The sequence below is a fragment of the Cyrtonyx montezumae genome, unplaced genomic scaffold (genome assembly GCF_038088225.1).
Source record: "Cyrtonyx montezumae isolate F1298 unplaced genomic scaffold, pur_monq_1.0 scaffold_8, whole genome shotgun sequence".
Lineage (NCBI taxonomy): Eukaryota > Metazoa > Chordata > Aves > Galliformes > Odontophoridae > Cyrtonyx > Cyrtonyx montezumae.
The window spans coordinates 40,936,177-40,963,898 of NW_027072089.1; the positions used below are offsets into that span (position 1 = coordinate 40,936,177).

Below are 27,722 nucleotides of genomic sequence, written 5' to 3' on the forward strand. Positions count from 1 at the left end.
CACCTGAAAAGATTTAAAGCAAAATAAACTGCTATGATGTCATGTGCTCTAAACTGACAATAATTTCACCTGAAATACTACAATTGTAGTAAAGTTTAGAGTCTGAAATTCACTGAACACTCATATGGAAAGAAAAAAAGGGGGCTTTTTCTTTCTGTAATGTACCCCTTTTAAATTCATCAAGCCCATTTTTATTCAAATCATTTTCCTCTGCTATATATACATATTAAGAAGAACAAAAAAAAAAAAAAAAAAAAATGGAAGAAAGGAAGAAAGGAAGAAAGGAAGGAGAGGTATTCTGAGACTGTTCAGCCTGGACAAGAAAAGACTGCAAGGGGTTCTTGTCAATGCTTATAAATATCCACTGGGTGGAAATCAAGTGGATGGGGCTGGGCTCCTTTCAACAATGCCTAGCAAGAAGGCAAGGAGTAATGGGTACAGACTGGATCATAGGAAGTTCCCTATGAACATGAGTCAAAATTTTTTTACTTTGAGTGTGACAAAACACTGGAACAGTCTGCGTGGAGAGGTGGTGGAGTCTCCTTTTATGGAGATTTTTAAATCCTGCCTGGATACTTTCCTGTGCAACCTACTTTAGGGAACTTGCTTTAGCAGTGGGTTGTACTCACTGACCTTCAGAGGGCCCTTCCAGCTCCTGTGATTCTGTGAATAACCTTGCACATGGACATCGCCTAACATATACACATGGTGGTGTGTTAACTTGGTGGTGTGCTCAGAAAAGAGTTTTCCAGATGAGCAAATACTAAAACCTAAGCACGTGGACTGATGGTACTTCATGACAAGATAGAGCTGGTCTTTCAATTTTTATATTCCTATTTTTGTACAGTCCTTAAACAAAACAATCCTCTACGGTTTGGATAAATATTATTTGAAGAGTTGAAAGCAGGACATGCTTATCTTTTTATTCCTCTTTCTTCCCTTGGCAGTTAAAAAAACAGCTGAAAATTCATTGTTGAAGAGTAAATTACAAAATTGGTTCATGCCAATATACTGTCATATTTATTTACATTTAAGGCCTAAAAACTGTATCAGCATTTCCTAGTATTTCTACGTCAGGAGGAAAATACCAAGAAAGTAAGGACAATTAATTAAGTGCATTTAAACATGAGGAAAAGAGTAATAATATTCATTGTTTTGCAATTAATTAAACTTTCTTCATCTTTATATTTTCTTTTGGAGAGACAGGGAGTGCACATGGGTAAGAGACACATTAGGCAGGAAATCCATTATTATTCAGCTGGGAAAATTGAACTTTGCCACATAAAACTGTAAGTTAACAAAATCGCTCAGAATAATTCCTTGTCCAGATTCTCTACTGTAGGGTGTGCTTGGTTCATCATTTATGACTTGCAACTAGAATGCATAAATTGCCTTTTCAGTTGTCTTTTCAGTTGTTTCAACTTGCTTTTTCAGTTGGGCAAATGTCCACGTGAGCCTGGGCTGCCCAAAAGTTGCAATTCAAGTGTCTTCTGTTCTCTTCCTTCTTTTTGATCTACAGATCCTCTGAAGCACTGTTTCAGAGATGAGAGACAGAAGAGTATCACAGGCAAAGCCATCTAATGGGAGAGAGCAATACAGAGAATGATGACTTGAGGAAGTTGTACAGTAATTCCACTGGGATGTGAGAAAATTGCTGCTTTGACACATGAAATCATTTTACCTTGGGATGCCAAGGTCAACACTTTTTTTTCTTCTCAAAGAAAACTAAAAAATAGATACTACACAAACCTTCAGTTTTAAAGAAAAATACATTTTCCACTGATTGATGAAAAAAAATTCCGTCAGTCTACTCAAAATATGATGTTTCAAATGTTCATTTATTGTACTTTTTCAATCATTCAGAATTTTTACAAGCAAAACTGTAATCTTTTTATTTATGAAAACATAATTACATTGCACTATTACTTGTACTTTGAATAGAATGAAAATGATGCATTTGGTTACAGTAGGAAGAAAAGTTGGAACTATGCAGTTGTATTAATTCAAGCAAAATTGTAGGCACTTTTGGATTTTTGCTTAGATGGTCTTTTCATCTTGCAAGTAGTACAATATGCTGCTCACAACAGCTTAAATGTGTTTTTTTTTTTTTTTTTTACCACAGAATCAGAGTAGAGCAATAAGAATCACAACTGGCAGTTTTTGACTGAGTGTGCTCCCTGTTCAGTAATCTACTGAGATCCCTGGCTTGTGGCTCTATTCACTTCCATGGCCATATGCTTTTTGTGCTGCCAAGGTCTAAGTGAGCCTCTGGAAGACATTAGGATCTGGCTCTAGAAAATCCAAGTAAAGAAGCTATAGACTTAGTGTGGCATGCTGCTGATACTTTAATAGGAGTGTTTTGCTGAATGGCTTATAGCAGGATTGAGATCACTATTATATATTATGTTTCTTTCCTGAAAGCAATTCATGTTTCTTTATTAAACAACAGAATAAAAGCCAGGCAGCAAACAGGCTTCTAAGTTGCAGTTGGAGAAAAAGAAGCAAAATTATTGTCAGTCAGAATTAATCTATATGCTGTTTTTTAGTAATAAAGCTAGAAAAAGAATTTACACTGAATACTATTGAACTGAGTATTTGTTCATGTTTGATACACTGTTATTCCACAGTTTGTATTAACCTCAACATTTCAAGGTCTCACTTAGAAAACAGTAGTTAGAAAGATCGTAAAATAATGCAGCAATAGAAGTTAATATTCAGAAATGTACTGAGGGATAATGTGATTGCTGTCTCATTTCCAATCATGATGATATTTAAAAAGTGAGACTGTTTCTTAGAAATTTTATTAAATAACAAGCTATTGCTTTTAAAAAGTTGGCAAAATACAGTGCTGGTAAGGTAGAGAACCGCTACATAACCAAAAGCTCTAAGAATTTTTTCTTTATTTGTTCTTCCCCTTCCTATTTCTAAACATGCAAGAAATCAGAGTTAGTTTGCACATCCAAACTTCACACAACATTATTTTTAAGGGGCTACAAAGGATTCAGCATCTGCTCCTGAAATCTGACTTTATAACCTTGGAACACAGCTAGGAAATATATTTCTAATTTGGATATGATGATTTTTGAAATATTTACAAAAAACATTTTTTTTACATTAAAAATATCTCTAATGGGCTTTGGCTATATTGCATAGGCTTTCTAAATGTACAAAGTGCCCTAGATATTGGAAATACTCATGGGTTCTTTTTAATTTATTTATTTAATGTAAATAGGTGTGTTTAGTAAAACAAAAAGGATCTCTTCAGTGAATTTTAGTATGTAAAATATCAAAGTGTACATATAAAAATACACAGCTTTATATATTGGTAAGTATTTTCCTCCTTTAAAGAACGCTTCCAGAAACCATTCTTGCAGTAGCTACCAACATGTAAAAGATAATAATTCCACTGAAGTCAACGTAATTTTAGTAACAATCAAGGCTACAGGATGAAGTAGCATTACTTCAGATACCTAGAAGAGAGATTCTAACATGCTCAGTTGCTTCCAGGAAAAGCTTGAAGTCCTGGAAGAACCCTTCCTCAAGGTAGCCTTGAATTTGGTAGTGGCTCCTGGGGAGCAGTGCCGTCAATGACTGTAGCACTGACTCTGCATCTTGTCTTTGAGAGAAGATCTGGTTGCATTTCTGAAAGCATCATTTAAATTGTTTACTCCTGAAATAAAACTCAGACACTTGTCTGAGGTGGGTTAATCTGGATATGAAAATTTCTTTTTGTTGAGTGGGAAATAGTTCACAGACAACTCTTCAGCTTTTCATTAACCTATCCATCAAAGCTGAAGAAGCAAAATTTGAGGAAAAGTACTGATCTGGTGATCTAGCAAAACAAGCCAATCCCTCCATATACGTCTAATGTATTTACACTGAAGTGATGTTGCATACACTGTGCTTACTATACATATGATACAAAAGTAAGATGAGATAGATACTATATTTCCGTATTTCGCTCCTTCAGATCATACTGTAAAGTATGTTAAGGTATTGCTAGAATAACAGAGTCCAGTAGAGCGTTTTTTGTGGGAAAATAAAAGCCGAATTTAATTAAGATTATAGAATCATCAAGACTTTTTCAATTAACACATTCAAATACACTTTCAAAATATCAATGCAAAATACATTGACATATGAAATAATAATTCTCCACATTGTGTATTCATAAATTTATGTTGTTCCCAAAGTTTTTTTTTTTGTTTGTTTTCATGAAGATCTTCAGCTACCACTATCAGTATTATAATACTTGCTATTGCCTCCCCATATCACAGAGCTTTTATGACTTTGTTTTCTTGGCAGTATTTGAAAAGAGAACTAGCATTTTCTATTATAGTCCTCAAAAAACAACACTGTGTTGGAGACTTAAAAGAGTCAAACTTTGGCACAAGAATCCAACTAAATGTTCCTGTTTATCAACAAAGTCTTTCTAGATTTAAATAAGGTATTGGAGAAAAGATGAAGCCAGCAACTTTGTTGTTGACAGCATTAATGTTGCAGCTCCAGCTGCACCAGATTCTTGGCCACACTCATGACCAACATAGAAGGTCACGAGAGTGTGAGTTTCACTGAGAACTTTAGTAAGCTATGAAAAAGTATTGCATTTATGTGATTATTACATTTAACTTTTGCTGGTGATAAGAGAAATGATTCAAAGTGCCATTTTGCAGTGCACCTGGAAATACATGATGCATTTGAAAGTGCTTATTTAGTCTTGTATTGACTAATTATTGCTTTGTTTTTCTATCTTGCCAGTAAGGAGCAATCAACCTAAATCTGCCTGTGGGAGTTCGCCCAGAAATACAGTATTTTAACACTCTTTCATATGACACTAATTCATGCTGATACTGCATGCACTCAAAGATCCCCTCTCACTGATCTGCTTAGTAATCAGATTTCTCTCCAAAAACATTAGTGTCTGTTTGTACATGCTTACTGCTCTGTGGAGAGAGAGTGAGAGAGAGAGCAAAATTTAGAGCTAACCTCAACTTTCCCTTCACTGACAAAACTTTTGACCTTGTAACAGGGCATTCTTCTGAGATCCTTACTCAAGGAGGAATCCCTGTAATTTCAGTTCTGTGAGTTAGTTACAAATAAAGACAATGTTCTTGGTGGGTGGCAGCTAATAAGTGTTGGTGCAAGTGGTGATTTCACTGGGGAGGTGTGCTGACAGGAGCCTTACTGGCTGGAATATTGCACGGTGCTGTACTTTGTCACTCTTCTCCTGGAGGTGCCAGGGGATGCTGTGCCCATTGCCTGACCAAGGTGACAGTCAGCACTAAGCATTTGACCCGTGCTGCTCAGTCCACCCAGGTTGGCCCCTCCTAGTCCTCCCCCTGCCAGGTTGCTCATCCCAGACCCTGACACTACCCTCTCAGTGACCACCACATTGTGGGCATTGGATAACTCTGAGGGAATATTTATCAAGCTGCCTGGCATCCCAGAGGCAGGCCTGAACACCCTTTCTGTCACCACCACGTTTGACCCATCTACCAAATCGGGAATGCTCAGAGATGCTGGGAGCCGGGAGTTAGGCGCAATGACTCTTTCTGTGACGATTACGTTGGAGCCATCTGCAAGATCAGGAATATCTAGCATGCCACGCAAATCAGAGGCAGACGCAGGACCGACAACCCTTTCTGTTACAACAACATTGGATGCGCGCAGTGGATCAACACAAAGAGAAGGAGAACCGGAGGCGTAGGTCTCTGTCACCGTCACATTGCTGTGGAGCAAAGGATCAGGCATTGGCCGTGGGGGCTGTATGGTAGATGCAGATGTATAGGTGTTTTCGGTAACTACCGTGGTAGTGCCAGCTGGGGGAGCCATAGGTGCAGATCCGTTGACAAGGATCGTGGTTCCTGGTGGTGGGAGGTTTAGGTCACATTCAGAGTTGGGAAAGGTGACGTTAATGCCTGGCCAAGGTGGGTTGGCATCAGGGAAAGGTTCTATCTCCTTGCCCAGACAGATCTCTGCCAAAGTCTTAAATTTTGGTCCTAAAGTTTCCAAGTATGTTTCATCTGTATCTTCTCCAATAAAGCTGCAGCAACCAACAGAGCCAACAGGAGTACCTATTCCTTCATGATCATATATTAATAGGCAGTCATTTGCTGGCCGACCTTCATCTTCATCTGCATACACAAACGCTTTCTGTAGTTTGCAAAAACAGAAAAGTGAACAGAATGTCAGGTTTGTAACCACGATGACTCAAACCATTAGTGAAGTTTCCCTGTTACAGTAGGGCCTAGCTGACTCAAAAAAGAGAACATCACAGAACAAAAAAAAAAAAAAAAACACCAAAATGTTTTTTACCTTCAAATAAGCTTTATCTAAATGATACTCACATTTGTTCTTGTTTCTGCAAACACTTAGTATCTCAGATTTCATTAAAACAGTTACTGCAGAGACTTGAGACTTTTATACAAAAGACAGTGTGTCCTGGAAATAATTTTACTAGATATTTCCTGCCTTCTTGCCCCAGAATCTTATCCAAAGTTTTTTAGTTTGATAAAAAGTATCCTTTGTTAAAATTCTGAAATTGACAAAAGAAGTAGGTGGGAGAGGATAACATAAACAGAGCTAACCAAGACAGACAAGGAATGGTAGTATTGGTCTGCTGACAGCAGGTGTGACTGTGGGGTGAATGGAAAGGAACACACTTCCTGGGCAGCTGTATCCAGACAAAGAAGTAGGAAGAGAACTGGAGCAGGATGGCAGGGAGAGCAGCAAGGAAACCAGTACAAAGGGGAAGTCATTGAGTTGGCCACAGTGAGGAAGACATGGTGTGTCTGATGGAGAATCCATTTTGAGCAGGAAAGGGATTGAAGCTTTGGAATGAAGTTGATGATGGTGGGGTGATCATGAAGGAGAGAGAGGGAAGGAAAGAACAGAATTTAAAGAGGGATGAGGTTGAAAGACATAGGGAAAGACAAAAGTGAAGGCCCAGGAGGGAGAGGAGGCAGTGAGTGGGCGACTGAGAGGTTGTTTGTGGGGATGGATTTGGCAAGCAGAAAATTAATACATAGTTCTTGTCCAGCTGGGTAGATCACAATCTGGGAGAAATCAAAGGTCAGTACTGGGGCTTTTCCTGTTCAGTATCTTTATTGATGCCCTGGATGAGGGCATTGAGTGCACCCTCAGTAAGTTTGCAGATGACACCAAGTTCAGAGGAAATGTCAATCTGTCTGAGGATAGGAAGGCCCTACAGAAGTATCTGGACAGTCTGGATAGCTGGGCTGAAGCCAATGGGATGAAGTTTAACAAGACCAAGTGCTGAGTCTTGCACTACGGCCACACCAACCCCAGGCTTGGAGCAGAGTGGCTAGAAGACTATACAGAGAAAAAGGGTCTGGCGGTGTTGGTGTATGGCTGAACATGAGGCAGCAGTGCACCCAGGTGGCCAAGGAGGCCAATGGCATCCTGGCTTGTATCAGAAATACTGTTGCCAGCAGGAGCAGGGAAGTGATCATCCCCGTGTACTCAGCCCTGATGAGTTCACACCTCAAGTACCGTGTACAGTTTTGGGCCCCTCGCTACAAGAAAGAGTGAGGCTTTGGAGCATGGTCAGAAAAGGGCAACAAAGGGGTCTAGAGCGCAGGTCTGATGGGGAGCAGTGGAGAGAGCTGAGATTGTTCAAGAGGAGGCTCAGGAGTGACCTTATCACTCTCTACAGCTATCTGAAGGGAGGTTGTGTTGAGGTGGGAGTCAGCCTCTTCTCCCACATAAGAAGCAATAAGACTAGAAAGATTCCTCAAGTTGCACCAGGGGAGATTCAGATTGCACTTCAGGAAATATTTCTTCTCCAAGAAAGTGTTCAGGCACTAGAACTGACTGCCCAGGGAGGTGGTGTTGTCACCGTCCCTGGAGGTGTTCAGGAGATATTTAGATGTTGTACTGAGGTTCATAGTTTAGTAGGAAATATTGGTGCTTGCTGGATGGTTGGACTGGATGATCATAGAGGTCTTTTCCAACCTTGGTGATTCTGTGATTCTATGAAATTTATGCTCAGGACTTCAGGACTCCTATTTCATCCCCTCCACTGAATGCTGCATAGATTTTGAAATACATTAATCCTTACATATTAATTAAGTTCTTATATGAAATTTATTTTTATATGTGACTATAGTACCGTACGTTACAGTTCATGCTAGTCATAAAAATATATCCCATTAATCATGTAAACTCCATATGTAAAGGCTAATTAATATTTTTCCAATTTAAAAGCGTTGTATCTGTGTCATATGCTATCTTTTAGGGAGCAGAAATTGCAATAAAAATACGGAAGAAGGTGAACCAATAATCACAGTTGCCTAACAGTTACTAACTTAAACAGACTCTGTAGTAAGTAATTGTGAACAACTTGACGTTGTAAATAGCTATTTTTACACTGTAAAAATTACTATTTTTATAGTTTAAAATTGATAGATTTGATCATCACATATTAAATTGAAATAATTTAATTTCTTGCCCATAACCACAATGTATCCATCAATTTTACAAAAAGGAGTCCTACTGAGTAATCAAGACTCTTATGTCAACAACTCCAAAGCAGTATTATTAATATCATGTTGTTTTTCTTTTTTCCTATTAATACAGTTAGCTTTGTTCTCACAAGTTTCAGTAGAGTGAAGTTAGTTATAGTTAGAATTTGAAATGGGCTGCCCGGGGAAGTGATGGAATCACCAGCCCTGGAGTTATTTAAGAGGTGTATATGGGTGATGCTTAGGGATATGGTTTAGTGGTAGACTTGATAGTGTTAGTTTGATGGTTGGGCTTGATGATCTTAAAGGTCTTTTCCAACCTGAATGATTCAAAGTTTCTGTGATTCTATAATTTTGTATTTACACAGTCTCACTTGGGGAGGATAGTGTAACAACAGTCTCACAGATTCAACACAAAAAAAAACCAGTTGTTACCTCAGAGAAGTAGTTGTCTAGGAAGGCCATGTTCACCCCTCCTTCTCGATATTCTTTTATTGTTCCTCCAACTGACCCTTTCGCTTCCCCAGTTCCAGAAATTCCTCCAGCTGTTCCATAACCAGTACCAGTGCCATAACCAACTCCTGTAGTTTCTTCCACACCAGAAGCTACTACTCCTCCTCCTCCATATGTATTTGTATATATATCTGAGAACAGAAAATGAGTTATTGCTCTTGTGCTCTGTGAAAATTTTCTCTCACATTTTCTAGTTGTTAGATTATTAACAGGGATTCAGGAGAAGAAGTGTTGATCATAACTGATGTTAATAATGCAGAATGAAAATAAACTTCACACTAAATTATAAAATCATACTGTCTTAGTTTCAAGTGAGATGGAAACTGTTTTCTTCAGAGTATCTTGTATGATGCTATGTTTTGATTCTAGGAGAAAATCAATGTTGATAACACACTGAAGTTTATAGTTGCTGCTAAGCAGTGCTGTTTAGTGACAAGACCATTTGCAGTAGAGGGCCCATGGAGCTGGGAGGGAATGGAATCAGGATAGTTGACTTAAACTGGCCAAAGGGATATTTCATATCATAATAACATCACACAAAAGGAAAGTTTTGAATTGGATGTGAGTTCATCTGTTTTCCTTCTGCTGCTCAGAGTGCTTTCTGTGCATCAGTTGGGAGTGGTGAACAATTATGTGTGTTTCACTCATTATAAACATTTTTGTATATGTAGTCATTACTATTTTCCTTTATCTTAGTGGATAGCTTTATCTCAACCCATGAGTTTTCCTTTATTTTATTTTTTTTTAATTATTCTTTCACCCATCCCACTCGGAAGGGGAACTGAAAGACTGTGTGGTGCTGAGTGATCTGCTGGGTTAAACCACAACATACCTGCAGAATTTTATATTCTCCATAATTTTTCATATATAATAGCAATGAAAGTATGATCTTAAATATTACTCTCTAATACAATATAAAGCAATTGCATACAATATTCTTGACTATACTTAGAATAAGAAATATAGGCCAAATTCTATTTTCCCTTTTTTTTTTTTTCCCACTTAATCTTGATCTCAGCTGTAGAATTTTAACCTGGGGCTCACACCGTAGTAATAATGAACAGTGGAAATAAAGTAAATAAAAGTCTTAACTTTTCAATTGTTACAGCAGCAAAACCTCCCCGAGAACAAAGACTATTAATTTATATCCCAAAATGTGCTCTTTTTACCTAGAGGATAACATTTTTGGCTGATCAGTACTCATCAAAGAAGTTGCTGCTTGCAGTGATGTGTCCTCCTATAAGAAGCTAGAGAAAATGGATCTGTACCAGCATCTTTACTGAAAGGGACTGGGAGAAGGAAAGTAACTTACTCTCTATGGACATCAAATTCTAGGGGAAACCTTATCACAAAAGCATACATTTGTTATGACGTGTGCCAGCTCTCTATCTAAGCTGCACACAATTGAGCAGTAATTAACTAGCTACTCAACAGATCTTATTCTCCTTTTTACTAAGCAGACCCTGGGAAGAAATTAATCTTTCACCACTAAGTTATAAAGGAAAACTTTTTTAATTTGATCTTGATTTCTTCTAAAACTGGTATTTTGAAAAGATCCACTAGCTGGGAGTAGTTTCCAGAAATGATCCTGCTCATTTTCAGGGCTATAAACCACAGATGTTCTCTATATGCTGGAAATCCTAGTAGTGTCAGTTTGGTTATATGCAGAAGTAAGATTGGAAGGGCTGGGTTGTAGCTGAGTAACCAGTGTCCTCCTTGAGCCAGAGGACATGAAGTACTGAAAGATAGCTTAATGATAGTGCACACTGAAAATCTTAAGATCTTCTTACCAGAGGGTTCACCAAAATCACCTCCAGCAGCTGTTGTTGGGGCGAGAATGTGTGAGACATCCTGGAAAACAACATTTTGATTCCTTGAGTGATGACTTTGAAATTCCCACATGAAGAGCAACACTTTGTGAATCATGTTAAGGAGTTACAACTCTGAACTGTTAATGGTAGCTATGAATTACCACTCTCATAAAAAAAAAAAAAGAAAAGATTCAAAGTGTTTTTCATTGTCAATGTAAAAGGTGATCATTGAAGATAGTTTGTTATTTTGCCCTATCTTGCACTGGAAAAGCTCGTCAATTATGATGTTTCAGCTGAGGGAATAGTAAGATCAAACTATTGGGCCAAGCTAACTAAGCACAACCTGAAGATCACAAGCTCCATCTGCAAATATTAATTAAGAATCACCTTTCATGCCTGCCTGGCAATGGCTGAAAATCTCAGGCTTCTTTTAGAAGATTTCTTTCTATAATCCCTTTCTTGCTTCTAGACATATATAGTCTTTTTGTAAACACAAATTACTGTGGGCTTTTGAAACACAGAATATACTGACCCTATCTTCAGGCTGTGCACCTTCTATTCCCCATGGATGAATTGCCCCTTCTGTGCATTCAGGTACAGGTTCAAATCCAGTTCCGACTCCAGCTGCAGCTCCGGGTCCACAGCCACAACAGTCACTCATTGACATCAGAATTGGAATCACTTAACAGGAAGGAAACAGGAAACAGGTATTTAGGACATCTCTTCTTCATAGCTGCAAGTACCCAAGAACTTTTGCAAATGTATCTTTTAAAATGTTTCAAACTAAGCAGCCTGCAAATCTAGCTTTCAGAATCATTAGCTGCTTTTGAAAATGTATGCACTTGGGTACTCGGAGTAATTTTGCATTAGTTATAGTAGAGCAAAATTAGGGTGGAGCAGAGCTGTTACTCCAGGTTTATGCCTATACACCTGGGAACAGACTTTGATCTACTTCAATTGAATGAATATAAGATGCAGATGTATGAAAATTAAACAAGTAAGACTGGTTAGTCTTGCTATATATAGCATTCAGTGATATTCATACCTGATGTAGAAGAGTATATTTTCTCTTCAGACATTGTAATTGAAAAATAATAAGCATCAGTAACAGTAAACATAAGAGAATCAATCAGAGTTATCTGACTGCAGCCATCTTTGTCTAACTCTCATGTTGCATCTCCACATCACATGTACTTGATGCTTATTTGAAAAATAATATATTCAAAGCTCAAATCCCAGTTTTAACAAATGATTAGACAGTGAGTCAGGTTTCTCAGTGTGGTATATTATGCTTAGTTCTTGCAAAAGTTAATGTTGGATATTGCTGAATACTTTAAAAACTAGCATAAGTGACGAACAGCCCCTGTTCATTCTAGGAAAGGGCTGCAATATTCATTCTGGTTGTGTTTAGGCTGTTAACCTAGATAACTAAGTTAGTAACCCAGTATTTCTGAAGAGTTAGCAGGAAGACAGTTGTTTGCCTACAGCAAACTAACCGAAGTATCTAAATTTCCCACTTTAACATCAAAGTAAACCAAAGAGAAGAGGGAAGAGGGCTATACAGTGCACAAAGTGCTACTTCACACCAAGTTAGTAAGGATGTATTTATTCCAGACCACTGACCAGAAGAGATTTCTGAAGGCAGAAAGGCTGTCTGTTCTGTAACATTAACCACACAGGAACTAAAATCAAGACAGCCTTTTACACCTTCTGCTGATTCCCACTAATAGAGAACAAGACCCAATATGACTACCACTTCAAAAAATCAGGTCTTTATAGTTGTTGTAGTCAGTATTTCTATACCGCTTGATGCTCTTATCATGAAAGAAGAACAATTACATATTACCGTGGTGGCCTGGGAAGAAATTGCCGAAGTTCATACGTTGCATAAAATCTAGGTTGACTCCCTTAGACTCATGCTTCTTCAAAAATACTGGGACATGTTAAAGAATGAATGATCTGCTTTGATCCTGTCATTGCAGACACTACTGTTTTTTTAGCAGTTTTGTTTAGCAAGAAATTTTTAACATATTGTTTAGCAACAATGGCCAAAAGATTTAAAAATAAAGCTTTATCTTTCTGCAAGTGAAATTTGGCTTAGAGTTCAAAGGATGTTTGTTCCTTGCATCTTTTCATACCTGATTTGATCCATTTGTTTTGGTAATGTAACTACAGAACAAATTACAGCATTACAAATGTTGTAAAGTAATACAAACAGCTCTTGTCAAGAATCTTCTGAATCTTCTGCTAAATACTTTGACCTGCCTGATGGTCTGAGTACAGAATAATATTGAAAAAAAAACCCCAAGTTTTATGATGGAGATAGTTATTTCTGAATGAAATATATGTGTATATGTGGAATATAAATATAGATATATATTCTTACAGTTTAAAACTTGTTTTTTTTTTTACTGAGTTCACAAGTAAATAATTGACAAAAAAAATAATCAGAAAAATTAAAACATACACTTGCTAAAAGATTAATATAATAACTTTCTTAATGTTATACTTACAAACAAATATTAATCCACCAAGAAACATCAGGCCAATGGCAGAACCGCTAAGCGTGGTAGCAGAAGGTTGGGCGTATACGCTAGGATATTCATTTCTGCCGTAATCAGTATCAATGCTGTCAGTATAAGTGTCGTAACCTCCATTGTCTACACCAGTGTTAGAATCCCAGTCTGTGTTGGTTTCGCCTCCGTCATTTCCTTCATAATCAGTCCCACCATAGTCTTGTCCTGTTCCTCCACCAGTTTGGCCTCCTTCACCACCAGTGCCACCACCACCAGCACCACCACCACCACCAGCACCACCACCGCCTGCACCACCACCTCCAGCACCACCACCGCCTGCACCACCACCTCCAGCACCACCACCTCCAGCACCACCACCTCCAATGATAACTATTTTTGTGGCTCCACTGCTGCAGTAATTGCGACTGTCACATCGACAAGCTTGCAGAGGAATCACATACGGCTGCAAGCAACTTCGACCTTGGCTATCTCTTACTCTGATAGAGATCTTGTAAAGGTAAAAGTCCATGTTCTGATTCACTAATTCTGCAGAGGAAGCTTTGGGGGGGAAATAAGAGTATAATGTTTAGATTAAGGTGTTGTCACTAAATATTACACACTTTTTTTTGTTTGTTTGCGAACAATGTTTCTGTCTTATATTAGATCTTCCATTACTTATGCATAGACAGTACTTATTCAAAACTGAAACATGATCGTGATCTATGCTGGGTATTTTTTTCAGTTTTGGAAAGCCTCAGCTAGATCAGTCTAGTCACCACTTTTTAACTTCAGAAATATAAAAGATGAAAATTCACTTTTTTATATCTTACTGATGCTTTTCCTCATTTTTATTCCCATTATGGTAAATATGAATTGCAAGTTTTATACACTTTTTTCTCTCTCACTGGAAATGTACATGATAGTTATGCTTTCTGTTTTTCAAAAGATATTTCCATTAAAAAATATATGTAATGTTACATTTGCATCTGTTTAGGGCAAATGAGACAATGGTAGTTGCAATTATGATATTTACCATTTAATATAGTCTTCAATATGTACAGTAAGTTCTACAAATTCTGTCATTTAGTAAAGTATGAGATTTGATGAATTCATAAGCTAATTCAATCCTCTTGGAGGAAATTGGATAAGCTTGGAGGCTGAAATGTTTTCTTAAAGATATAAGCAAGCAGAACCTGCAGTATGAACTGCAAAACTTGTGACCTTTATTTGCCATTTTCATAAGACTCATGAAAATAAAGACCAGCTAAGAACTTTACTGTACTCTAGCAAATAAAGAGCTTTGTCATACGCTTAGGATTCTTCTTAGATAAAATAAAAAGGTATCAACTTACTGCTTTTTAATTGCCTCATTATGTTTAGACCAATAGAGCTGCTTGTCATAGATATACTCATGCATTAATAAATATACATGTGCAAATTCAGAGTAACTTTTTGGATTCATATGAAAACAAAATCACATATGAATATTTTATATTTTTGTCATTAAAATGTATTCTAATCTGTTATCTTAGATAGAAGCATATTACTATGATATACTGTTATAAAACGTGAGTAAATTTACCATTTATTGATCTGATAATCCACGTGGTCTGAGGTTCACCATGTATGCTGAATGTAAAGGGGAGGGCGTATTGATCACCATTTATGCTCTTTGCTGTGATAATCACCGATGGGGAATGCATACATACTTTCCTTAATTCTGTATTAATAGTTGGACAATTGTCTCTGGTGTCTTGCATTGTAAGTACAATGGTTCCTGTAGCAGTATATCGAGGAGCCCCTGTAAAAAGAGGCATTTGTGATCAGGATGTAATATTGATACTACAAACAATGAGTTCAGATGGGAAAACATGGAACTGAAAGAAAATTAAAAAAGAGATATATTGAACAAAGAGTTTTGTTCAGAAAACAAAATCTGTTTCTTACCTCTGGTAATAGCCAGAACTTCTGCTCTGTACTGCCCATTTGTTACATAGGAGGATTCCCAGTCAATAACTTTGGTCAGTGTGATCTCCCCAGTGTTTTGATTGATCCTGAACCAGGCACCTGGATCACGTCCTATACTATATCTGTATTTGGTGAAGAAAAAATATTCAGAGTAAAGTTGAATATGAGACCTAGCTATCTGAGTAGAATAAAGCATGGACTCCATATATTTTAGTGGTCTACTACATATACATCTTGTAAGTAATACTTGTCACTTCAGAAAATGTTTCTTTAGGCCATGCTAGATGGCACTGCATTTCACCCTATTCAAGCAAGATTTCTGTAGATGTCAAAAGAGGTACACCATAAAAAAAATCAGTAATAAGGGAAGAATGTAGAACCCATTATATTTTGAAAGTGATATATTCTAAAAGAAAATGAAATCTATCTAGATCCTGTAAAGATTTAATAGAACTCATGATATTATCAGTAGTTAAACCACAACTCTATGGTTGTGTTTGCTAATAATTTTTCTGTTTTATGAAAACTTTACAATTTTTTTTAAATTGGGTATACTAATGTCTATATTTGTTTAAAAACAAAGTATTTTTCTACCAAAACTGACATGAATTTCAGCAGAAATAAATATAAAATCAGATTATTCTTTTTTTTTAATATGAACTGAGCCAACAGTGACTTCTATTCCAATTTTATAATATTGCCCTTTATTATGGTCTTCTCCTTGTTTTTTTTAGAGATGCTGAGAGATTCTCTGTATTTGGTAAACATTTGAGATCTCACAAAAAGAATTTTCTAAGTTATGTGGCAAAAAATGTGTTCTGATTTATTTTAATTGCTGCTTGATAGAAGAATAATATTTTCATTGTCTCATGCACAGAGCTAAGAAAAGTATGTCAGGAAACAAGAGAAACCATAGTATAATAATTTACTACTCTAATTCTATTATTCTATTGTTATTAACTTTTTTTTTTAAGTACCCTTTGTAAGTAACCTTTCTTCTTCTTTGACTGGAATAGAGATAACTAATTACTTATTCCACTGAAATTTTAATTAAAGTATTATTCCATCTGGGGGGTAAAATAGAGCAGAGCTTACACAACATTATTTGCAGTAGTGCCTGTGTCCTCATCAAAGGCTGTGTATGTTCCCACAATATAATTCGCCCTTGTTCTTTGTGGTACAGATATGATCATTGAAGATGGGTTAAATAGTGGTGGTTCAATCACGTTTTTTACTTCTACTATGAGGGGTGTTCCAATGACTTGGTAATGAGACGAAACTGAATGGTGGAATTCAGCTCTGTTCCTGACACCAATACTCAGGGAGTGAGTTGGGATATGCTCATAATTCAGCTCCTAAAAACAAACAAACAAACAAACAAACAAACATGGAAAATCAGAAGACAAATAAAACTTGCTGGACTTCATCTTATTTAAACTATGCTATTTTAAGTACTTGACTGACAGTGCTGTCAGTGATTTTTTTATTTAACAATTAAAAGTTTTAATATGATTGCTTCAAATATCCATACCTTAATTACTCTAAGGATTCCTTGATTTGTAGCCGGATCCGTAACAATTTCGAAGTAGTTATCTTCATTACCAGATATAAAGAAAAACTCTGCCAACCAGTTGTCAGTAAACTCTTCATCAGCATCCAGAGCTTGTATTCGTAGAATTTCTGAACTGAGTGAATTTTCTGAAATACTTGCTGAAAACTGGAAGGGCAGATACATACGTATTAGCAAACACAGTTGACCACAGAGGATTTTATTTGAGAATGTCCTGTCTGCAGTAAATATATTAAAAAATAATAATTTAACAAAAAACAAAGCAAAACAAAACAAAACAAGCTGTGTTGTTCTGTTGAAATTGTGATTCAGGTTGCAGATATAAAGAGCTATGTTACTCCAGTGTTTGTAAAGGCAGCTTAGTAGAAATGGATTTGTGCTTTCTGATCATGATGCTTTCGGTTTTAAAAACTTACAGAGCTCTGAGCAAGAGTTGGGAAGTTGTCATTGACATCAATAACTTTCACGTGACAGCTACAAAGGGATGAAATTCCATCTGCAGCTCCATCCCGGTCTGACGCCTTCACAACCAAAGTATAACTACTGTGTTGCTGTCACAGAAAGAGAAATTACCCTGTTACAAGAATCTCTACACACTATAAAGTGTAAATACCAATGTCTTGCCACTGTTTCTTCACATAGGAATTTGCCTCAGATGTTTCATTTTAACACAAATAAAAATATATTTTCCCCATTTTATTTTATATTATTTTATTTTATTTTATTTTATTTTATTTTATATTATTTTATTTTATTTTATTTTATTTTATTTTATTTTATTTTATTTTATTTTATTTTATTTTATTTTATTTTATTTTATTTTATTTTATTTTATTTTATTTTTATTTTTTGTAGCAGGCACCCTTTCTCTCTCTCTCTCTCTCTCTCTCTCTCTCTCCCCTCCCCCTCATTGTGTTCCTACCTCGCTTTCCTTCCCTCCCATCCCCCCTGGCAACATATCACTCTTAAAGATACACAGCAGCATTATGTCACCTAATTTCAGAAACATAAATATTACCTCTCTGTCAAGATAATTTGCTAGATGGAGTTCTCCAGTATATTTATTCATAATGAACATTGGTTGGCCTGAAGGCTCTTGACTCTCTATCTTGAAGGCAATTTTAGAGTTCAAGTGATTCGGTTCATCTGCATCTGATGCAATTATTTTCATCACCAGTGTGTCTGTGAATAAAAAAATAATGAAAATTAAAACTAAATCATAAAATCTGCTTTGTTCCTGAAAAAAAAAATAATCATCGAGATGGTTTTAAATACCTGGTGCATAAAAAATAACAGAATTCTATCTCATTTTTGACATTTATGAAGAAAAATAGAAGTTTAATTTTGTTCTGATTATGTCTAAATGTTAATGACTTTAAGAAGTGATAAAGAACAACTTTAAGTGTTTAAGTAGGGACTTATTTAGCAATATTCTACTGCAACTGCAATACTCAGGCTTCAAATACAAATATTTGAAGTAGAAGAAATGGAAAAAATGCATTGTTTGTACTCTCATGGGAAATAAGTATAGTTGCGATATATATATATTTAGAGAAAAAAATAGACTGATTTATTCTAAGTTTTCACATCTAAAGGAGTTGTATGAGGATACAGTTAGGAACTGGAATATTCAGCATTTTTTGTGAGGGAAAGAAATGCTTCAAGCAATGAGCTTGAGCCTTTCTCCAGTAACATTCTGAGAAGCATCCTCTGCACTTTCCTCTGCAGTAGCTTTGGGAAAAGAATGTCACTGACTAAGGAAAAGTAGAATGAACACACCAGGTTTATATTGCATTAACTATATTCTGGATTCTTTACTAACTTTACCATAATTGGCACAATGTAATTACTTACTGTCCATACTGCATTCTTCAACAGATCCTGTAAATACCGACTGTGCAAATATAGGAGGGTTATCATTTATATCCAGAACTCTGACTCGAAGTTCAAGAGGTGGTTCCAAATCCATACCCGTCACTGAGTGTTTTGCAAAGCAGCGTATCTAGATAAAGGTATTTACTCATTTTAAAACCAAAAGCAAAGGAAGAAAAGCATCAATCTGAAACAGGTGATTTAGAATGCTTTTATTCTTGTGCTTCTCCGGTCCCAAGCCACATCCATCATTATAAAGGGAAAGAAATTGAGGTGTACTTACAACAAATACTGGGGTCACTTCCCTGTCCACTATTGATGTTATATTAATTTCTCCAGTTCTTGGGTTAACAACAAATATTCCATAAGGGGCACGATCAATTCCAACTCCAGAGATGCTGTATGTGACTGGATTGTTTTCTTCACAGTCTGATCGAATCTGCAATAATAGATTATTTATACTGAGAACTTTACAGGGAACACCTCCAGTGTCTTTGAGAGCAGAGCTCAGTGCTGCCCCTCCACTCTCATGAGGAGCTGCAGCCACCATGAGCCTCCCCTCAGCTCCTCTGCTCTGGGCTGAGCAAACCCAGAGACCTCAAGCTGCTTCCCATAGCTCTTGGCCTCCAGATCCTTCACTGCCTTTGTTGCCCTTGTTTGGACTCTCTCTAATATTTTTATGTCCTTCTTATAATGAGGAGCCCAAGCTCTTGGTCTCTGTTGTCAGGCACCATCCTTGAACTTGTGCTCACTCAAGCAGCTTCACAGAGTGATAGATAAAAGAGTATTTTGATCCAGTGCACAGACATTGCACAATAAAGAGGCTGTGGCTGGAGCTCTCCAGGAAGGGGACTGACTGCAATGCTCTAGGAAACTTTTGGTCACTCCTCAGCAGCTGTGTGCATTTGCCTTATGAGAGTGCCTCAGCAGAGCTGTAAATTCTTAGTCATCTTTCTTTTATTGTACGTTCCTTGCTTTGACTAGTCTAAGCAAATGTGCTTTTAAATCTATTTTATCAACATGTCTTTATAAAAAAGCTTCCTTGTCAGTGAACAGTTCTGCTATGCTTTCTACTTACTTTGGCAATTGGATTCCTTTTAGAATTATCTTCTCCTTCTCTACAAGCTGCAGCAAATTTTATCCATTCACGTTTTTGTCTTCTGAAAGTTTTCCATCTTGCCGTTCCATTTTCATTCCATTCTTTTACCTTTGACATAGAGTTCCAGTGTCATATGACCAGCAACCTCAACATATCTTAAATTAATTCAAATACTAAAACATCCCCCAACAAGAAGGAATAAAGAAATAGAATATATATTTTTAATACTTTAGAGAGTCCAAAACTCTGAGACTGTGCATGTGTACTTTACAAGTATTCCTGCAAATGAGATATTCATATAGGTTCAGGAGAAGTTCTTTTGAGGCAATGAACAGGCTATTACCTGCAGCTGTTTAATATTCAAACATATTTTCAACCTTCAAGCTCAGAAATGTTCTTGTTTAGTATTTTCCATGTCATTCTTAAATTGATTATGTCTGATTATATAAAAAAATCATTTTCTCAAGAAATATTTATTACCTCTACATGAAATCCTGTGCTGAAATCCAAGAGTACCTGCAAGAATGATAAAAAGATTAGCATGTAAAATGCAGGGCAAAATGCATCAGTTCAAACCCAGCCACAATACACTGCAGAATTGCAGGGCAGGAGTTGTATGTTTTTTCAAATCTATTTCAGTAACCTATCTAGGCTGAAGCATTTCTGTAAATTTCATTGTACCATTCATTTTTTTTACTATATCCATCACGTCAATTCCCTGAAAATTAATTCATTCAAAATTATTTCTGTCTTTCAAGGCAGAGATGTGCCATAGCAAATTTCAAGTTACTCCTACTATCAAAATGCAAGTTTCACATGGATTTTTAGAATGTATCCATCTTAGCTGAAAAGAGAAAGTAATAATTGCAAGATTTATCCTAAATACTTTATTCCTTACTTTTTATGTTTTTCTTACTTAGTCCACAGTAGACCCAAATACTTCAATATATATTCAAACAAAAGGAGAAAAAGTTTTCTTTAGGTTAAAGTATACAGAAAAGCTAACTGAAGTTGGCAGGTAGATTTCTCTTTTCTAGGAGCTTTGATTTGAGGTCTAACTATACAACCAAAGACTTGAGTAAATAAAGTTCAGAAAATAAGATGCAATATGAAATTATTTTAAAATCAAAATTATGGAGAATCATCAATTTCTTGATTAGCACAATTTAAAAGAAAACACAATTTCATTAACCTTCTCCCTAAATAAAGTGTGAAAGTGGAATTCACTTAGTCAGTGTACCCCTTAATAGATTAGGTTTAGGATCTACCTCTGCTATCTTCACATAATGAAATGAGAAGAACATGGATTTGCAGGACCAGATGCTTGCTTCATTAATCACTGGGAGAAACAAAATACCTAGGTGATGCAAAAAGGTGTGCAGAGTTTGCCTTTTCTTGCCAAATGTGACTCATGGTTCTAGTTATCAAATTTCCATGTGTGTATAGCTTCCCTGTTCTTGTGAATTTAGCATGTCTCATTTTAAGTTGCATTTCTGAAGATTCTATACGAGTAATTTAAAAACATATATATGTTTGTATAGCTATAAGTTTAGTTTTTTGACTGACATTGTCTGGTGCATTCTAGGTCAGATATTGCATGGATATACTCTGTGATGATCTTTTCCTCGTTAGCAACTCCATGTCATGGGTCTTTTCTAAGTTAAATATTTTGCAAGGTTGTTCTCTCAAGACTGGAAGATAAGCATAGACTATTTTCCTCTTAATTCATGTTAAAACAATTTTACAGTAGATTGTGATTAGATTAAACTGCCCTGATCTGTGAAGGAGGGAGTTTATAACGTGGCTCTGCCTCTTTGTTGTGCACAGTACCTTGATATTTATGAGACTATCTATGGAGTAATATTTTTTTGTTTGTTTGTCTCTTTGAGCAAGATACTGACACAAATTGCTAAGAAAAGAACTTTGCAGGAAAATCATTACAGTCATTTTATCTCTTTGAGAAGGAAATAGATATGTTCATGCTGTGTTAAAAACATCAGTATAGCTTCTAATATCTTGGTGACTGTTTAAATCTTCAGTTGGCATTCATATGCAGTCATTACTCATCTTGAAGAAGGTAGCCTGCAGTATTAGGCTCCATTTAAGCTGTCGGGTGCTTTCACTTTGGTAGTAACTAAAGCCTGTACTTTTTAAATCCCCTTTGTGGCTTGGGGAAACATGAGAGAGTGGAAGATCCTGATTACACCCTCACCAGAGAGGCTGACTGATAAAGTCCACCAGAAATTGCACTGATTCAACATTTCATATCAGTTGATCACACTGTCATAACAGATCTTGCTTTGGCAAGTACAGTGAAATCCTCTCCACCCTTAGGCTGACGTCCCTTCTGGCATGCAAGCAATTGTCTTGACCCAGAAAATTATGAGCATACACCTTCTAATGCAACGCCAGTGAATCTTGTCTACTGACTGCATCTGATGGCATATTCTGTTATTTAACAGTGAAACTAATATCTCACATCCAGTCATGTCACTCTTGTGCTTCAAAGGCCTACCCGAAAAGCTGTGCTGTGTGTCTGTGTAAAGAAAAACTACAAAGAATTATTTTCTTTAAGGACATGAGTATTCATTAAACCCCTTAATTTTAGCCTATTTGGAGTTCCACTTCCAAGCAATGAAGAATATCAGTTTTATACTGGAGTTTCATCCACTGGATCATGAATGATGGGAATTCAAATAATTTATTCATCATTAATGCTGGCAATTGTAAATTAAGGCCCTGTGTTTCCAGCTGTGTCCCTTACTGATGAAAGTAAAAATCCCACTACTACATGTTGCTAATAGAAAATCCTTAAAGAAATCTTGATGGTTTTGAATCCAGAGTCCTTAGTACATTTTGTGATGTTTCTTGAAAATCCTCTGACAAACTCAATATCTGTATTCAGTAACTCTCTCTCAGTAACTTCTATGCTGTAGGACTGACGGCAGACAGACACCAGATAAAGTTGCCAGGTTCACCAGCTAAACTTAAACAGTTCTGAAATGACGTCTATCAAGTATGATCCAGGGCTGAAGAATCTCCTGCCTTCCTAACATTTTCCATTCATTAGCAGTTAGAGGGTTCCCCTCAACTCCAACTGTCATTGTTTAACATCTCTATGTGATGCAAACTCTTTTTTCCAGTGCACTTTCCAGTGAAGAAGTACATTTTGCCATCTGCCTGCAAGATAGTTTGGTTCTCTTCTAAATAGTGAACAAATTTCCCTTTTTAAACTTGTATCTAATTCTCTACATACTGTAATTTCCATAGATTCTGTGATTAATGACAATTAAAACAACAGTAGGCACTGAAATATGTGGGATGTATCTTGAGGATGGTGGGGCTGCCAAGCTGATCAGGATGAAATCACGATGTGCTGTCCCTGAAAAATGCAGGGAAACTGGAGGCTAGTTGCACAAGCTGTTTCTGGTGTGGGCTGGGAGAAGTGCAAGCAGAAGACATATTTATTGTGACAGTCATTCTTACTGTATTATGTCTGAAAACCCTATTTTTTCTATGATGAACCCTGTTTAGAAGATGGCACCTTAGAATCACACTGGAGTTATTCTAGGTTTATTCTGATGTAACTGGGAACGGAATCAGGCCCATAGGATGTGCATGGTTCTTTGCACCTTCAAAGCAATTTACAAACACAAATTAACTAATCATTAATTGACTGCCAAGCAATAATGTACGCACTTACAGAATCCTCCCTCCTCCACCTACTTGTATCTAAATGACTGAACATGCCTTTAACATCTTCCCAGCATTATTCATATTGGATCTGCTTCTCACTCTTTGAAGTCAACGGCAGTATTGTTACTGGTTGTAAAGGGAGGAGTGCTGAGAACTCACATACATTATATGACTCATCAGGGTTCCATGGTAGCTCTGGTTGTGTCAGCATTTTGAGACTTTTACATCTTACTCAGCCAAAGTTCTGACCAGCAAAGGGTTGAAATATGAACCCTTCTCATTACGCATTCTGCACTTCTTTAAGAAAAGATGTGCCGATGCATGTGAAATAATGACAAGGAAACCTGAAATACAGGACACACTCTTATATATTATAAATAACTTTTAAATAAAAAGAAGAGTAAGATTTTGTCTGTACTTTTCATTTTTGCAGGCCAGGAATGTACGTGCTTCCAGGTTTAAGGAAAAAATTGGGGGGATGATTTTTCTATCAATTCGTCTTGTAATTCTGCAAAAGTTAGGTCAGTTACTTCCTGCCTTAGCAAGTGGACTCAATATTTTATACTGTACCCCAGATGGAGGGAGGATCCACTGTTATTTCAGCAGAGATATAATAATATTCATGTCAGTCAGAGGAATAGATTCCAAAATTGTTATTATTTTAAAATGTATTTACTCAAAGAACTGACCACTTTGGGAAAGTTTCTACTGACATTGTTTCTTTTCTCCTGAGCAAATTAGCAGAAGACAAGTCATAGAGAAATAATGAATTTCCATAGAGTAATTGAGCCCAACCATTAGAAAATGGAATAAAAAAATGATTTCTCTGGATGTTGTAAGTCATTATCATTCAGAATTTAGTTTTTCAAATTAGATGCACTTTAATCATGATCTGCTCAACAAATCTTGACAATAAAGCCTGAACTCTAATATATCTTAGCATTCTAAGTCATATTAGAGTCTCTAAGCTAGGACTCTAAATGCCATTTAGGAGCCAATTTTTACTCAGGAATGTAACTGCAGACTTAAGAAACTCATCTTGGGTGGAACTTCTGATGCAGAAGTGATTTATTTTCTACTTCTACAGTATTTTTTTTTTAATTTCAGAGTAGCTTAAAGTATCCCGGCTGCATCCTGGTAGATGTTTGGTATGCAAGTGCCAAAGTGGAAAAGATTGAGCCCCTTAATATTTTAAGTACAAGCCAGCTTATGAGTAGGAGGTGCAACTAGAGCCTTACTACTGGAAAATAAAGCATAGATAAGACATGGGAAAATACAGCCAGACAAAAGTGCATATGAGAGATGTGGTGAATTTAAAATTATTAGCTGTCACATGATGGCTGGCAGGGGAAGAGTCATACCTGATCAAACAGGTTATTTCCATAAAACGTGTCGGCACAAGTACCACAAACAGAACTCCCTTACTCATGAGAATAATGCCTTTGAAGTCATGTGAGCAGGGGTTGCAGAATCAGACCCACCAATGGTGAAATGTATATGGAGAATTATTAGTTTCAGAGCTGGTAAGTTTTCTTCTTTTGAAAGCACACTAGCATGCTAAAATATTTATAACTCCACAGACTTTTGATTTGATACACGTTAGTGACCATATACTGAGCAGACACACACCAAGACAGGTATTTTTCATGAAAAAGTAATCAAGCCAAAAGCCAGGACTGCTTTTCAGTCTTGCACTAAAATAATTTACATAATATACTTAAACACTACAGTTTGTCCATCGCCTTCCTCTGCAGTGCTGAAAGATACTATTATGCTATAGATGCCACCAAGACCACTGCTTTTCAGGGAAGCACACAACAAGAACAACAGTCATTTCCTCTGGGATACTCATCAAAATACAGTGGCAGTTTTCTTGGTCACTCCTTTTTCTGGACACAGATCAGTCACAATCATAACAACAATACACTGAAAGAATTAAAATTCTCAAGAGTTGATGACAGAAAACAGTTAAAAGCTCTTCTGATTAGGCAGGATTAAATGCAGTATAGTGAACTTATTTTTAAACTGTAACCCATCCAGAGTATGTAACATCAGGTAACCGAATAAAATAAATATTCACTAATGTTATATAAAAACCTGGCACTCCTAGCATGATGTGCAACATGCCGATCTCAGAGATCTGCTTGCTTCATTATACAAGTAGAAACGCATCTGAACCATAGTGTGCTTTTGCCAAGTTTAGTCATTGTTTTCCTGGCAGCTGCCTTGTGCGAGCTAGTTCTACTTTACTGATGCCTGCAACATAGGAGTCACGGATTACCTTCTCTAAGCAAGTATTGGGATTTTTTATACTATAAAAACATATCCCTTTTTTTCTGACCACCACAGTTCCAGAGGTGACAGTGATACAGAGTTAACAAACTAATATACTGCGTAAATCAAAAGCCACAAGAAGACGTAACTACACTATAAATTCTATCCTTTCCAGTCTTCAGGGCCCTAACACTCTACCTATATTTAAACAAGCAGCATAGATGAGTGAAAAAAATCTATTCAAAAAGGAAAAACAGTGCAGGAGTAAGAAGGCCACCGTAATTCCTTTAAGTCATTTCTTGGTAAGTTCCGTGCCTTGATGAACACATTGTACAACTATTTCACTTCACCATAGCCACAGCTTTCGTTCTACAGTAAGAAAAACAAACCCAAGGAGTGTCACTTTCATCATGCATTCACTTGCTCAGCACATGGCTGCTCGGACACATGCATTCTGTAAGGCAGGAATTCTTTGTAGCATGAAATAATAGGCAAAGTCTTGATTTTTGCTTGGATATCATTTTCAATACATTTCATCCTTTTTTTTTTTTTTCTTGATTATAGACATAACATTCAGCCAGTTCTGAAACTATCCCATTTAGAAAAATATATTTGCTCTTCACCTTTCTCTCAATCGAACAACAACAACAAAAAAAAATATATATAGAACAAACCAGTCAGGTTATCATGATTCTTTTTATAAATGATAAGATTTTTATTTTAAAAAGGAACTCTTTAAATAGTACCCATATACAGCATTCACCTGAAAAGTCAAGCCTTAAACACGGAAAGTTATATATTAAGCATCAAAAGACTACAGATTTGCAATCAAAAGAAACATTTGTCAGCATTTAATGAAAACCAAAATTACTCGTATAGAATCTTCAGAAATGCAACTTAAAATGAGACATGCTAAATTCACAAGATTTTCGGGGGGGCTAGGGGGAGTGGGGAGGGGGTTAATTAGTTTACACTGAAATGTAAGGGCTGCTGAGGAGGATTCAACAGGCACGAAGTTTCCAAATATTGTTGTAAAATTTGACTTACCAATAAGAGGAACAGAAAAGCAGCTGTTCTGTGAGGGAGCCAATCCATTGCATCTGACTTCTCGGATACAAGTCCAACTGAGTTATGGTTGCAAGCCTGTTCCTTTTCCCTCCCCCCCCCACTCTGGTGTCTATGTAAAAAGGCACTCGGTAGATGTCCTTATACTCAGCCTTTCAAGGTGTCTCTGCCTCCCTCTGAAGGAAGCACTGAAGATGCTGTATAACAGAGTGTCTTTCCCCACCCCAAAATCCTGGGCTGGTCTCATCTGAAACGCTTGACAACATCATTATTGCTTGCAGGTAAAAGCTAAGAGACACACCTTAATGCTTATTGCACTGAAACCCTTTGTTGGATACAAAAGGGTACGTTTTAAAAACAGAAGGCAAGCTTTGCTCAGAAGATACTGAGTGATTTATAAATTACAACATAAGGAATCATTAAAATGGTAACTTATCTTTGCTTTGAATGCAGTTGCCAGTTTTCTCCTTACACCAAGTAAGCTTTCTGAATATTACTGTAGGGAATACAGACTTTAAGAAATGATTGAGGTAAAAATACACGTTCGTTTCCTGTCAGGTGAGAAGTCAGTTCTGTCCACATTATCCACAGAAGTGCATTACTCCAAGCACTTTTTTTTTCATTAAAAAAATGAACATTTCAATTTGGGGAAAAAAAGTGTTTTCCTCATTGGACCAAGAAAACAGGCAGAGGCAGAGAAAGGAGACTTTCTGTTTTCACTATCTGCATGCCATACCTCTCCCTTCCTATGGGTTGTGCTCTTGCTGATAGGGTGGAGACGAAAAAGCATACACTCCTTGTGCAGAGAACCTGGAGAGCTGCTGGAAGCGACAAGTGGTGGAGAGCAAAGGGAGG

The 27,722-nt window shown here is 36.8% G+C and overlaps 1 protein-coding gene across 1 annotated transcript; it reads right to left on the reverse strand.

Moving 5' to 3' along the window:
- Positions 1 to 3,611: 3,611 nt before the first annotated feature.
- Positions 3,612 to 27,097, reverse strand: LOC136059323 (desmoglein-1-like). Its single transcript, XM_065753439.1, has 16 exons — positions 26,850 to 27,097; positions 20,313 to 20,348; positions 19,812 to 19,940; positions 19,017 to 19,172; positions 18,716 to 18,863; positions 17,880 to 18,043; positions 17,278 to 17,412; positions 16,823 to 17,008; positions 16,387 to 16,646; positions 15,271 to 15,413; positions 14,906 to 15,124; positions 13,321 to 13,881; positions 11,340 to 11,488; positions 10,787 to 10,847; positions 8,919 to 9,127; positions 3,612 to 6,153 (listed from the first exon to the last, which is right to left on the reverse strand). The coding sequence occupies exons 1-16, from the start codon at positions 26,895 to 26,897 to the stop codon at positions 5,182 to 5,184; spliced, it is 3,576 nt and encodes a 1,191-aa protein (XP_065609511.1). The 5' UTR covers positions 26,898 to 27,097; the 3' UTR covers positions 3,612 to 5,181.
- Positions 27,098 to 27,722: the final 625 nt, after the last annotated feature.

Excerpts from the sequence above, each read along its gene's own strand:
- LOC136059323 (XM_065753439.1), bottom strand. The coding sequence starts at position 26,897 with ATGGATTGGCTCCCTCACAGAACAGCTGCTTTTCTGTTCCTCTTATTG. Across the intron at positions 10,848-11,339 it reads GTGCACAGCCTGAAGATAGG|GATGTCTCACACATTCTCGC; the intron begins GTCAGTATATTC and ends GTTGTTTTCCAG. Across the intron at positions 9,128-10,786 it reads TGATTTTGGTGAACCCTCTG|ATATATATACAAATACATAT; the intron begins GTAAGAAGATCT and ends TTCTGTTCTCAG.